General features: G+C 30.3%; 2 protein-coding genes across 3 annotated transcripts; both read right to left on the bottom strand.

Moving 5' to 3' along the window:
- Nucleotides 1–1,389: 1,389 nt before the first annotated feature.
- LOC106760500 (COBRA-like protein 2) lies at nucleotides 1,390–3,585 on the bottom strand. Its single transcript, XM_014643929.1, has 6 exons — nucleotides 3,525–3,585; nucleotides 3,324–3,403; nucleotides 2,597–3,050; nucleotides 2,167–2,326; nucleotides 1,825–2,084; nucleotides 1,390–1,685 (listed from the first exon to the last, which is right to left on the bottom strand). Exons 1-6 carry the CDS (start codon nucleotides 3,583–3,585, stop codon nucleotides 1,390–1,392), a joined length of 1,311 nt encoding a protein of 436 aa, XP_014499415.1.
- Nucleotides 3,586–5,395: 1,810 nt separating this feature from the next.
- On the bottom strand, nucleotides 5,396–9,268 carry LOC106761135. Of its 2 annotated transcripts, none has more exons than XM_014644649.2 (5): nucleotides 8,661–9,268; nucleotides 6,793–7,119; nucleotides 6,446–6,661; nucleotides 6,226–6,354; nucleotides 5,396–5,790 (listed from the first exon to the last, which is right to left on the bottom strand). In XM_014644649.2, exons 1-5 carry the CDS (start codon nucleotides 8,916–8,918, stop codon nucleotides 5,572–5,574), a joined length of 1,149 nt encoding a protein of 382 aa, XP_014500135.1. In that variant the 5' UTR covers nucleotides 8,919–9,268; the 3' UTR covers nucleotides 5,396–5,571. The 2 variants fall into 2 exon arrangements, with proteins under 2 accessions (XP_014500135.1, XP_014500136.1); XM_014644650.2 differs by having other exon boundaries at nucleotides 6,823–7,119; nucleotides 8,661–9,263.
- Between the last annotated feature and the right edge of the window lie 3,923 nt (nucleotides 9,269–13,191).

The raw sequence follows: 13,191 nt of genomic DNA, 5'->3' as shown, positions 1-13,191 counted from the left end.
ACATTTAAAAAAAATATATACAGAATTTACTATAGACAAAATAATAACTCATTCTATTCAAATTTTGATAGGCACGTTTTAATTCATTCGCCATTCTCTTCTCTCTTGAGTAATCCGATTGTAAAATAGATGACGATCCAATCGAGAAACTTAATTAAAAAAAAGGTTAGTCAGAAGTTTAAATAAATAAATAATGAATAAGTTAGTTTAAATATGTTTATAGACTTTTTTGTAAAAGATAATTTCACATTTCTTCTACTTTAAAACCATATTTCTTCCGAATAAATCGAGTCTTATAATTTTAATTTTAGTTTTTGTCTTTAATTTATCATACAACATACTATAGCATATGTGTTAGAAACCGATATATTTTACGTCTTATAATAGAAGTTCAAAATATAGGAGTAATTGTAGTGTTAGGAACACTACTTTGTTTCTTGATATCATGTTTTATTAGTTAAAATGTACAAATATCAAGAAAATATGAATTTATGAATTCAAAGCTGGATAAATAATAAATGGGTGATAACATTCAATAGAGAAATTTCATTTACCTTCCATAAATTTATACTAAATAACATTTCTTACAATTTTAAATTAAATATTTAACCTTAAAGGTTTTTAATAAAATAATATTCATTATAATTCTTAAATATTTTTTATAAGCGATATTCATTTTTCCATATTTTTAATAATACGATATACTTATTTTCTTTATTTTATTAATAAAATATCTATTCTTATAAAATAGATCCTTTAAATTTTATATTTTAAAATTTTATAATTCTTTATTTAAGTTATAATCAATATAATATTTTTAAATAAAATAAGAGAAGCGATTATTAGTTTTATTAAAAATGTAAGAGATAAGCGGTATTTATTAAAATATAAGTAGTATTTAAAAGCTAAATATGGTGTTAGTTTTATTTTATTATAAAAAATTGAAGAAGTGACTGTCTAGAGACGAAATATGAATGTGATTTAATAGGTATTCATATAAATACAGATATGGCATCTACATTTAACTTATTTATAAAAAGATATTAAATTATTTATTATTTATTTATCTTTGAATTTAAAATATTCACTTATGAAAAATATTCTTTGGTATATTAATATTTTTTATATTCATTTTATATTATTTTATTTATTTTTTATTTTTTCATTTCTTAAAAAATTATAAAACTTTATATAGAATCATTTTATTTTGGTATTCTATGTCAAATGAATATAAAAGTGTGTCATGATATTATTATTTTTCACTTATTTAATAATAGATGATAAGGGAGCTTTTCAAATTTTGGTCCCATGGACTTACCATTTTCAATCTGATATAAATGTATGCAAAGAAATAACAAAACATTCTTAACAAATGAGGTATGTGAAAATCTAAAGGAGTAATAGGGGAAGAAACAAAAGGATAAATAAGAGAATAAAACCACAAGAAGAAGGTGCTAGAGTAGAGCTACGATTGGGCAGCATGGGAAACCTGTCAGGTAAAGGCATTTCGCAGTTGTCACCATTGAAATATATTCTTCTAGGAAATGCCCATCCATTACTTATTGTGAAAGAATTTGGATCTTTATCCAATAGTATTTCTGTTGTCACAACACCCACTTTAGCCTTATCAGAATGCAAGAGCTCATTGTTGTAATAATCTATTCCCCAAAACAGGGAAACTCCATCTGCCACACAGTGGGTGAAATTTAAGATTTCTTTCAGAAAATGATGATGGGCTACAAAAAATCTAAAAATTTAAGACTAGTTTGAGTTTTTGATTAATATAGCTATGGTAAATGAAGTGTATGATCATGAAGACAGTACCTTGGATTCCGAGAGTGGGAAGTTTAGTGCTGTTGAAACTGTAGGCTGATGTTTTTTGAGTGAAACCAGGATGTTGGACCAGCAAGTTCCAGTTGGAGTAGTTTTTGTTGTAATTGTAGTTAGAAATTGTAAGCTTTACTCTCCATTGGTTCATATAGTTGTTCTTGAAATGCCAATGGACTCGAACGGGGCACATGTGGTCGGTGCATTCAACAATTTCAATCGTGTTGTCCTCATTGGACCGTGACAATGAATCAGGCCTGGTTATATAAGCACACAAATGAATAGGGAGAGAGAATGAAAGTAACGGCATGCACAGAAACGTGAGCAATTGAAATACACCTTATGCAAGACGCAGTACTTTTATCTGCTTCTCTGCATCCGCAACTGCAATCTCGGCAAGATGTGACGATGGGGTTGTAAAATGATGAGAGGGAAACACAGCATACCGGTAATGTGTTTGCTAAGAAACTGGAGTATGCACATGTTGATTTCCAAGTTCCTGAAGTGCAAAATTTAAATGTGTGCTAAGGAACTAATCATTTACTGTCATCTAAATTCAAATCCAAGATTGTCACACTAGATTGTTGAGTTTTGTAGTCACTACTCTGAAAGTCTATTTACATTTACTGTGCAGGTCTGTTAGGAAATCAAACTCTAAATGTAATCCTTGCATTGATATGATTATGATTATGATTGTGTATGACTAAGAAAAGAGCATTTGTTGCAGGAGAATGAGAATATTACATGGCAAAAAAGAAGATTAACTTACTGAGAACAGGAACTTGTCTTAGTCCCCCAAAATCTGAGGACACTGAGGGATCAGTGTCAAGAAGGGGGCTACAAGTGTAACCAGGACCTGGGGCCATCAATGTAAGATTGTTAGGTGCTTGTCCAAGTGGGTTATCTCCCACGTTGCGCACTTCAAGTTCAAATGAAGAGAATGCATTGAAAGGATCAATAGACCAGGCAGAGAGGAGGCCACCACGGCAACAATGCTCTGACCTGTTTTTTGAGACCTCCGGAGAGAGATCAACTATGATGGGATCATTCTTGCAGGAATGTGGCATCTGAGAGCCACTGTAAGACGAGCAATTCCCTCTGTCAGTTGCTATGGCACCACTCATTGACCATATCACTTCATTCTTAGCCCATTTCCATCCTAGCTTCCACCCTGGTTTCTCCACATGCCGATACTGATGGTAGTTCTGAAGCGTCACTCTTGCCTGCACAACACATTCCAAGCTCGATTCTAGTTCTGATTTCAACAACAAAACAAGATTCTAATTGTGTGCTTCATTATTTCATATTCTATGCAACAAACAACTAGGTTGGTGTCAGAAGAATAAACTTCAAATGCTTCTATTTAGTGTAATTTGCAAACCACCGGATATATGGCCTATAGTATAAAGTGGATCAATTGCCAAGTTGATTGGAAATTTTGCATTTTCATTGTTTGATATTTCTCAAGTTCTAGGTAACTGTGTAATTGTACTTACCAGATATCCATTATCTGTACGTTGGTAAATGTCAAAAGTTACGGAAATGTTCCCAGTTGGATCCAACGGATCGAAGCAATCTGCAGAGAATATTGAAGGCTAAGTGAGCAAATCAGAAGAAAAGGCGGCTATAAAGGCTAGAGCATAGCATCATGTAGTGAAAACAGAAGAGAAGCAGCAGATAAAGGAGAAGTGCATTGCCTGAAAAAATGAAGAGAGCGAAAAAGATTATCCACTTCAGCGTAGGAACAAGGAGCACCATTTTGTTAGCGTTGAAAATAGCTAGGTTTAGGTGGCTTTATTTAATATGTTGTTTATCAATCTAGAGAAACCCGTTATGTTGCCTCCTATTATACAGTACTAAATATCAAACAAGATGTCATTGGAAATATCAGCTACTTTCTACGACTAGACAAATCTTGAATTTGAACAGCATTACAAACACCATTCATATATTCCACTCAAATACTATATGCTAAGCTACACAATGATGTTTTGTGAAAGGACATTTCATCTCTCATGAGACAGCTTTATGTCTTGTTTGTTCCTTCCTAGGATATGCTACCTGTCTTCCTTTAGTACACCACATCATGGGAGAAAATCAAGTAAACCTGATCCATTTAAAGGAATAAGTACAATAAAACACTAAAGGGAATTAAACAATGTATATTAACATAATAGAATTTAAATCTAATTTAACCTCACAAACTCATCCTTTTCCAAGTGGATGCAAATTTACAGTAAACATTTTCATTCCATGTGTGAGAAGTAGGTAGACCACGAATTTTTGTTTGTGATGTAATGTTTTACATTTAAAAAAAATAAATATAAAACACATATGGGGCTTCATTGAATTGCCTTGCTGTGTTGTGAGGCATGGCTTATTGTCTTTGTCCATTAGTTGCCGAATGTGTGAAAGCACATATTTAATATATGAAAGGATTGTGATTCGTCTATTTATCTTAACTGATAACTGTATTAGCTCAAATAGTGTCATGAAACCATAGATTTTTACGAACCTACACTATCCATTATCCAATTATGTCCCAACAGCTATGTAATGCTACATCATTACCTAAAATGAGTCAGCATCTTATTGACTAGTCAAAAATAAATTGGACCAGGTTGACTCACTTATGTGACTCTTTAATTTTTTTATTTTTTATTATATATATATATATATATATGTATATAAATTAAAATAATTATTATTTTTACATGTTAAATTATTACATTATAATTAATAATATAATACATAAAAATCAATTTTTATATTTATTTTATTTTATTTTTTATTAAAAAAAAAGACTGGTGACGACTGAAAATTTTAAGTCGGCCCACCAAATTTTGCCATCCCTATACCACTCCCTTTCAACAATTACATGCTTTCAACCATCTAATTTTTTAATCTTGCTTTACAAATAATTACCTTTTCACAAGTCAGACTCTATTTTTATTGCCTAAGGTATCAAGTGATAAACCAAGTCAAAGTTATATATACCGTTTTCTCTCCTTTATATCTATCCATGATCAGTTTCTCATAAAAAAAAAAAATACAAAATGATTACATACAAGCTTTTGTGAAGGCATCTTCTTGCCGGCACATTCAAATTTCCACAACCTTTTTGCCTGCTATTGTTGATATACGTAAAAACAACAAAAAGTCCAATATAAAATGGTGCATGAAAACATAATAAAAGCTAATTTGCTTATATGGCCTGAAATGTAATTTTTAATTTAAATTTGTAGTCCTCTATCCTTTTATTCTTTTATTTTATTTTTAATGAATTTTTATGTGTTAATAAATGATTGATGAATTTTAGAATATTAATCTATAGGAGATATCAAAGCTGACAGTAATACATCACTTTATTTAGAAATATAATTCATATTATTTTTTATTTACAACTATTCCTTAGTTCTATTCATCCAATAATCTTTCAACTACTGGTTTGTATTAGACTGATTTGAAAACTACATGTCATATTATTATATTAAGTCTCTGTTGATGTTGCCATCAATGGCCAACAAGACATTTATCTATATTACAATTGAAGTGATAAACAAGCCCGGCAAAGGATAATTGTGAGTTTTTTTTTTTTTCATGGAATTTTATTATTTTCAGATCCATAAATAATCCCACAGCATACAAAGTGACTCTTAAAAAGAGACTATGCCCAGTAACAATTTGCATCAATAAGCAAAATGATTGAACTTAGTTTCTTGATCGGTGATAAACTTGAGACAACTATGCTGTCTCACTAGAAGATGGCTGCAAGAGTGTAGAAGATGAGCCTAAAGGCTCATGCACGACTGAGTTTGAAGAAACAGATATGGGATTGCCCTCTAACTGCAACATGATACCCCCCAATATTTCAGTTAAACTTTTCTTGAATTCTTCTTCTGTAACCGTGTTTCTGTCATCGGCATTCACCATCTTAAAGGCTTCAATGATAACTTTATCCATCTGTCAAATCAAACACGCCGCTTTTTAATCTTTGGCTCAAGAAAATGCAATGAACATTGATAAGAAGATATCATTGTATGTCATGATATGCTGTCATAACCCAAAAGGAAAAACAAAAACTAGTAGTAGCACAGGTTCATGCCAACTAAAACTTTTGAGCTTCCATTGAGTATAATAAAATAAACTGCAGCAGTGTCAATTTATAAACAAATGGGTCAATCTCTTTTATAACACTACCATTGTAATGACTCATGCCAACATTTCAATAGAAAATGTCTCAATCTGTCCTATAATTTCAGCCTAGTTTAGTTCTTTAACAAAACTCACTATCTAGCAGCATACAGAATTCAATAGAGTAAAAGCAACTGCCAAATAGATGAACCCAAAGTAAGTAGGAAAGATGATGACTTTGTCTGCATGCATTTGGTAATATACCTCTTCAATTGCACCAACTGGAGGCAAACCAGCAGATGGAGACACCAGATCTAGTGCCACCCGCAGATTGTCCTTTGATATTTTTCCATTGCGATCTTTTGACAGATTCTCTAAAGCCAAGTTCAATGTCTGCATCATGCGACAGATCGATGAATTTCATGTATGGATGAGTAAAATCAAAGTAAGAAAGATATTGCAATGAATCACAATAAAAACAAACCCTTTCTAGTTCAAACTTGTTGGATAAAAGTTTCTTAACGCCTCGTCCATCGAATGTGTTTTCGCTGTGGGCAACAATGACAGGTTTCTCTTTAAGAAAATCAGCCACACTGAGTGCCACTCTCTTAAATTCTTCCAAAAATTTCTCCTGAGAAGCAGGTTTGTCCAAAGCAGGCCCAGCTTGAGACAGTGCTGGATCCACAATGTTGTTGAAAACCTTGATGAAAAATTGTAAGTCAGGAGGGTAAGGAAAAGAAAGAACGTTGAGACATATCTCTAAATAATCAAGTTTTGATACACAAAGTTATAGTTTCAAAAACAAGTACTTAATTGTGTACAAGAAACAACATTCAAGGACAGAGTAGTTGCAGCATCTACCCACGAATCTGACGTGGGAGGAATTCCATGATCAACAGTGAGTCTCCCAAAAGCTTCAATTACATGGTCACGAAGTGATCCACTAGGGGACTCAATCTGAGAGAAAATGGATGCCATTTCTGCTTCATAACTTGGACCATTCACAAACTCAAGTAGATCTTCTCCTTGCATGCGGAGTATAACAATAGGGTCTCGCTTTAGTCCAGCAGCCATGCCCAAAAGAATGTCTGAGAGAACTTCTTTGAACTCCATCTTGCTTACTTTTTCTTGCTTGCCATGGGTGAACTCATTCAAGACCTATACAAAAGTCAATTCCACTCATGTAGTCTTGTTCCATTATTTGTACAAATTAAAGCACGGAAATTTGGGTAGTACATGTAGAAATTGTGAAAGCACCTTGAGGACTTATAATGAAAATGTAGTGACAAATCAAACTCTTTTTCAGATAAAGATAATGAATGCAGATAAGCATCTTGGTTTACCTATGTGGCACATAAGTGAATCAATTTCTGGGAACAATTACAGCCCAATGGGTAAATTTTGCTGGGCAGTATATAGTGCTAGCATGATAATAATACTTCGTATTTCATAACAAATAGAAATGAAGGAATATAAGCAACAGAAAAGCCCTCCAGTAAATCCACATTGAATGATATCACGTCATGAGTTTAGAATCATATTGCTTTTCTTTCTTGTACTCTAAATTTTTTCATATTTAGCAGAGTAATTAGGCAAGGTATTTGCTTTTTCCCAAAGCATGCTATTAAAGGAACACCTTTTTTTGTGCACATGTGGAGCATTGAAGCTGGCACTAGCATTTTGGGTTGGGTCCCAGGAGTTCATCATCAACTATAATAACAGATTAACTTTTTGCTACTCCAAATCATAAACTACAACAACAGATTAACTTTTTGACTCTCTAAAGTTTAGTATAAAATAACAATTTCCAGCTCTTCAATAGGAGCGTCTAGGATGAAGTCTGGTTTAATGTATAGTTTAACACATATTAGCTGCTACATTGCCAGCTTAACACTGTTTCTTCCACTAGCTACGCCACCAGATTCCGCCTCCAGGGAGAAAATTAAAAGCAAAATAGAGTAAGGCAAGTAATTGCAGCAGATAAGGCAGATTTCCACTGGACCTACCAAGGTAACATGGTTCATGGATTATGAAACTTCTGGGGCCAGCTAGAAGTCAATTTTGAGAACTTATTCTAGAAAGCAAGCACCACATTAACAATAATTTTAAGAAATGTCACTGAAGACTTTTTTTATCCCTAGTTCAGACACAGACTGTTTCCTCATCAACATCTGAAGCACTAAACAGGTACATTTCTGAAAAGGAGCCACAGCTACAGAAATAAATAAAATTAATAAAGGGAAAACCACAAGACATGGGAACTCATACAAATTAGATGACGGTAGTGAGTATTTTATTAAGGGTGATAAATTAACTACTTTTTCTTAGTTATCATGATAGTATTGTCATGGTCAGAATTTAAATAATCTGCACACGAAATACTGCCAAAGTGTAAGCCAATACAAAAAAAGCGAGAAAAAGCCAAGCAGCCCCATACAACATCAATCTTGGTAGCAACCGATTCGAGTCTTATAACTTGTTTTCTAAGTGGGAATCATAAACAATTGACAGAATTGTTTCATTCATGAGTAATTTCTTTCAAATAAAGACATGTATGAATATTTCCTTTCATGTTTAACCCCCACCCAACATAACACACAACAATATTGCCAAGATTCCAATCCAAGATATTTTCGAAAGAAGACAAAAACCCAAAAAAGTAGGGATTATTGGGTAAGAAATAGAAAAAAAGAGAAGACCTCATAATAGATGTGATCTGAATCAGGACTAGTGCCTTGAGCAGGCAAACCAAGGCCAGCACCGATGTCAGCAACAGCAGGTTCAAGCTCCTTCATGGAGAGTTTCCCATCTCTGTCCTTATCCAACTCGTCAAACTTATTATCCACAAAGTTGCTGAAAACTTGTTCATTTCCAACCAACTCCATAATCTTTGAACCATCCACAATCTCTCCCTTGGCACCATTTTTCCGCTTGCTGCTCCCTGACTTACTCGCCATTCTACCCTTCACCTCTAAAGAGAAGTAACACTAATACGGTAACACCCTTTGGCCTGTGACTGCTTTATTAATGAGTTTGAAAGCAGTGGAAGAGCAGGTGGAAGGAAAGGAAGGTCATTATTGTATCAGTCAGCAATGGTAAGAGAAAAAGTATATAGATGTAAATGTTGATCATATATCACATATAAACATGTAAGAGAAAAAGAGCAAACACAACATGTGCTCAAAAAATGTTGCTCCTGTTTGTTTTAGCAATTGGAAAGTTATTTCATCCACCACCAAGCAGACCTGCTTTGTCCCTTTTCCTCCTCTCTCTCTCCTTGTGAAATTCTTCATACTTTTAGTTCTTATTTGATGTGATTTTATATATTCTTTCTTCATTTTGTAACTTGAGTCCAGTAAATTAATGGTAACGTAAGATACTTTTATATTCATTCCATATACTTGAGTCCAGTAAATTAATGGTAACTTGAGGTTTATATTTTTATTTTGTTTCATAATTCTTTCTTTCTAATACAAGTATTTTTTAATGTTTTTTATTCAATATGGGGATAAAAAAGATGGTGGTGACTCTGTTTGTTGATGACAAGCACAATAATTATATAATTATATGATGATTCTAGGAAGGAAAATGCTAGAAATGTGAGGATAAAAGGAAATTAAAACAATATTTAAAAAATAAATAGTAATAGGTTTCAGAAAGAATCGAAACATAAAATAAAAAATAAACTTCAATTATGAATCAAAGTTTAAAGTCTAACATTTTTTAACTCCTCTAAATATGTTTTGGTTAAAGAACCAAATAAAATTATTAAAATAATCAGTATCAAGACTTTTACTTACACCAGTGATTAAACATGTCATAAAAGTGGTTAAGTTAACACATTTTATCTCTTAAATGATTATCAATTAATTTTTTTAATAATAGTTTATTTGTTAAACATAAGTTATATTTTGAATATATTGAATATAAATAAGTTGATATTTAAAAATAATTTGATATGTGTTATTATTCATTATTAATCACTTCTAAAGCATTATTGAATACGTGTTGGTTTTTTTTCTATTGTTCTTTAATGTTTCTATTAGTTATAGTACTACTAGTAGGTTTTTCATATAAAAGAATTTGTGAGAAAAATTATAAATATATAATTATAGTTAAATCCACACAAAGAGTTGATATTACTTTTAACAAAAAAAAGTATTGATTTATTTATTTATTTTCTTATATAATGTTTAATTTTATTATTTCTATCTAATATGCAACTAGATTTACATTTAGATTATTCTCAATCTCAACATCAATGTATTTTTAATTCTCAGTAAAAAGACAACACAAAAAATCTCAACAAAGAATATCTGAACTCCATATTTAATGTTCCAAAATATTACCTTATTTAAACAATTTTCGCTTTTCTTTTTTATATATAACTAGTAAAGAAAACTTTTTACGTGTATTATATTTGGCCTTTTATGAAAACAAGGAAAAAAAAAACACAAACACTTTCAAAGCTTGTCCATAAAGGAGTGATATTTTTAGGTAAGATATTAAAGAAGAAGAAAGTAGAAACATGTCCGAGACCACTATGATTTTGGGCCAAATAGTGAAGTGGTCCGCATCTCATCCGTTTCAGATAAGTGTCGGTGTAACACTTCATTTTTTTTGGACAGTGATATTTTAACAATTCTTTCTTAATAACTTTTTAATAATAGAACATATGTCACCATTTTATTGATCTGTTTGAATTTATTCTAAAAAAATATTTGAAATGGACCAATCACAAACTGTCACGTATGCATTGTCAAAAAATGTTGTTAAAGAGACTTTTTCCATTTTCTTTTTTACTGTGATTTATGATTTTCATTTCTTCACTTCCTTATAGGATGGATTGTGATGGAAGAAAAAAATAAATAAAAGTATATGTATTTATAATTAATTCCTCTATATATAAATGTGAGAAAGATATATAATGAACGAAATAAAGTAATTGAATTATGTGATGAAAAAAGATTTATAAAAGGTAGGAAATTAAAGAAATCTTCTTTTATATATATATATATATATATATATATATATATATATATATATATATCATTTAAAGAAAATATTAAATATACGTTATATTTCTAAAATATTCACTTCTTTATTTAATACAATATCAAACGGATACAATAATAACTATGACAAAATTTAACATAATCCTATCATTACTGAGAGATTTTAAAATTAAATAATTTCTAAATGTTAAAGTAAATTTTACTTTTATCTTTTAAATTTGAAATTGATATTTGTATTTCATATAATTTAAATATATGTTAGTTATTCCTTCAACTAAAACACTTCTATCTGTCAATATAATTTAAAATATATATATTTGGGTTGGATGAAATTTAAAATCATAAAGGGAAACTATGTCCATCTAATTATTATAGATTTGGTCAAATTCAATCATAACCGAGCTAATAAATACCCTTATTTAGATAATCTTATTAATATAAATTCTCAGTATAAATAATATTTTTTATTTTTTTCAGATTAGAATTTTATAGCATTTTATTTTATTTATTAATAAAACCGACTTCTGTTTTTCTTAAATCCAACTTTCGAAATCTATGTTCCTTCAAATAATTGAAAATGGTAGCTAGGTGAACAAGTTGGTCTTTGTAGTTTATTTATTTGAATATAAATATTTTAAGAGAAATATGTAGTTTTAAAATGATGAAAAATATAATTAGGCATTGGGAAGTGTGTCCTAAAGTATACATTACCTGTTGTCTTGATTGACCATAAGTTTGACTGTTTGACTGTATGTGTACACTTCTTGAAGAAGCAATTGGCGAGTATAAATACCTCTTGCTTCTGTTTTAATATACGAGATACTTCACAAATAAATACAACATATATACGAACTATAAATAGAAGGTTTAAACCATTTAGTTGTCCCTATTTTTGGGAGGTTTTCCCATTTTGATTCCTGTCTTATTCGAATTTCCAATTGAGTCCATATAAGTGCTAATTTCAATCAATTAAGCCCCTGCCGTTAAATTTAGTTAACGAGATTAACCTTTTTGCACAGCTGGGAGGATGACCTGTTAATTTCTACAAACGTGACCTATTTAGAGTTAAAACGTGGCATGAATTGAGTCCCATAAGTGCTAATTTCATGCTACGTTTCAATTCTAAATAGGCCACTTTTACATAAATTAATAGGTCATCCTTCTAGCTGTGCAAAAAAGTTAACCCCGTTAACTAAATTTAACGACAGGGGCTTAATTGATTGAAATTAGCACTTATAGGGACTCAATTGGGGATTCTAATAAGACGAGATCAAAATGGGAAAACCTCCCAAAAATAGGGACAACTAAATGGTTTAAACCTAAATAGAAACAATTTTAGCTTGAGATAGAAGGACTCTCCAAACTTAATCAACAACGCAATCAAAACATTCATTGTTTAAACCAATGTTGGCACCAAAAATCTTGGTCCTTTTATATCTCTTTTTTGAACCATTCATAACCTTATATTTTAAGCGAACAAATCAAAATTACATTGTATTTTGCTTTGTCTTGTTTTCAATATTATTTTAGTTATTTATCTCTCTAAATTTAATTTTAGTAATTTATCTTTTAAGTTTAGATCAATTCATTTAGAAACATTGGTTGGTACTTACTTTAAGACTTAGTTTTAAAACCCTTATTCAGCTAAATGAAAACATAAGAATTATCTTATTAGACTCACATGAAAATTTGTAAAAAGTTATGTTAAAATGAAAAAATAAATAAATATCATAACATAACCCTATAAGTGAAAGCAAAAAAAAAAAAGATTTAGATTATATTTATTACATTTTTAATAAAGTATTTTTATAATTTATTATTATTATTATTTATTAGTAATATATTTTAATTGACTATAGTATAAGAAATAATTTAATAAAAATTTAAAAACCTGGTAAATTGGAGGTGAGCAAACTTCCAGATTCCTTTCTCATACGAAAGGATTTCATCATTAAAGGATATTCAGTTAAAGTTTATTATAAGAATGACCTAAAGTATTATTTTAAGATAAAAAGTAAAATGTGTAAAATTAAAGATTGAATCAAAACTGAAGATTATAATACTTTCTATTAAAAAAAAATGTGCAAGATATTTTTTAAAGCTGTAATATAATTTTATATTCTTTTTATTTTAGAAAATCTTAAAATTTTGTTCAATCTTTAATTTTATTTGCATTATTTTTTTCTTACATTTTAATTTATCAAATTAACTTTTA

The sequence above is a fragment of the Vigna radiata genome, chromosome 5 (genome assembly GCF_000741045.1).
Source record: "Vigna radiata var. radiata cultivar VC1973A chromosome 5, Vradiata_ver6, whole genome shotgun sequence".
In the NCBI taxonomy this organism is placed as follows: Eukaryota; Viridiplantae; Streptophyta; class Magnoliopsida; order Fabales; family Fabaceae; genus Vigna; species Vigna radiata.
Note: the sequence above shows the minus strand (reverse complement) of the source record. Positions and strands in the feature narration are given on the sequence as shown.

Excerpts from the sequence above, each read along its gene's own strand:
- LOC106760500 (XM_014643929.1), bottom strand. The coding sequence starts at position 3,585 with ATGGTGCTCCTTGTTCCTACGCTGAAGTGGATAATCTTTTTCGCTCTC. Across the intron at positions 3,404-3,524 it reads CGCTCTCTTCATTTTTTCAG|ATTGCTTCGATCCGTTGGAT; the intron begins GCAATGCACTTC and ends TATTCTCTGCAG. Across the intron at positions 1,686-1,824 it reads TCCCACTCTCGGAATCCAAG|ATGGAGTTTCCCTGTTTTGG; the intron begins GTACTGTCTTCA and ends ACTGTGTGGCAG.
- LOC106761135 (XM_014644649.2), bottom strand. The coding sequence starts at position 8,918 with ATGGCGAGTAAGTCAGGGAGCAGCAAGCGGAAAAATGGTGCCAAGGGA. Across the intron at positions 7,120-8,660 it reads CAGATCACATCTATTATGAG|GTCTTGAATGAGTTCACCCA; the intron begins GTCTTCTCTTTT and ends ACTTTTGTATAG. Across the intron at positions 6,662-6,792 it reads CAACTACTCTGTCCTTGAAT|GTTTTCAACAACATTGTGGA; the intron begins GTTGTTTCTTGT and ends TTTTTCATCAAG.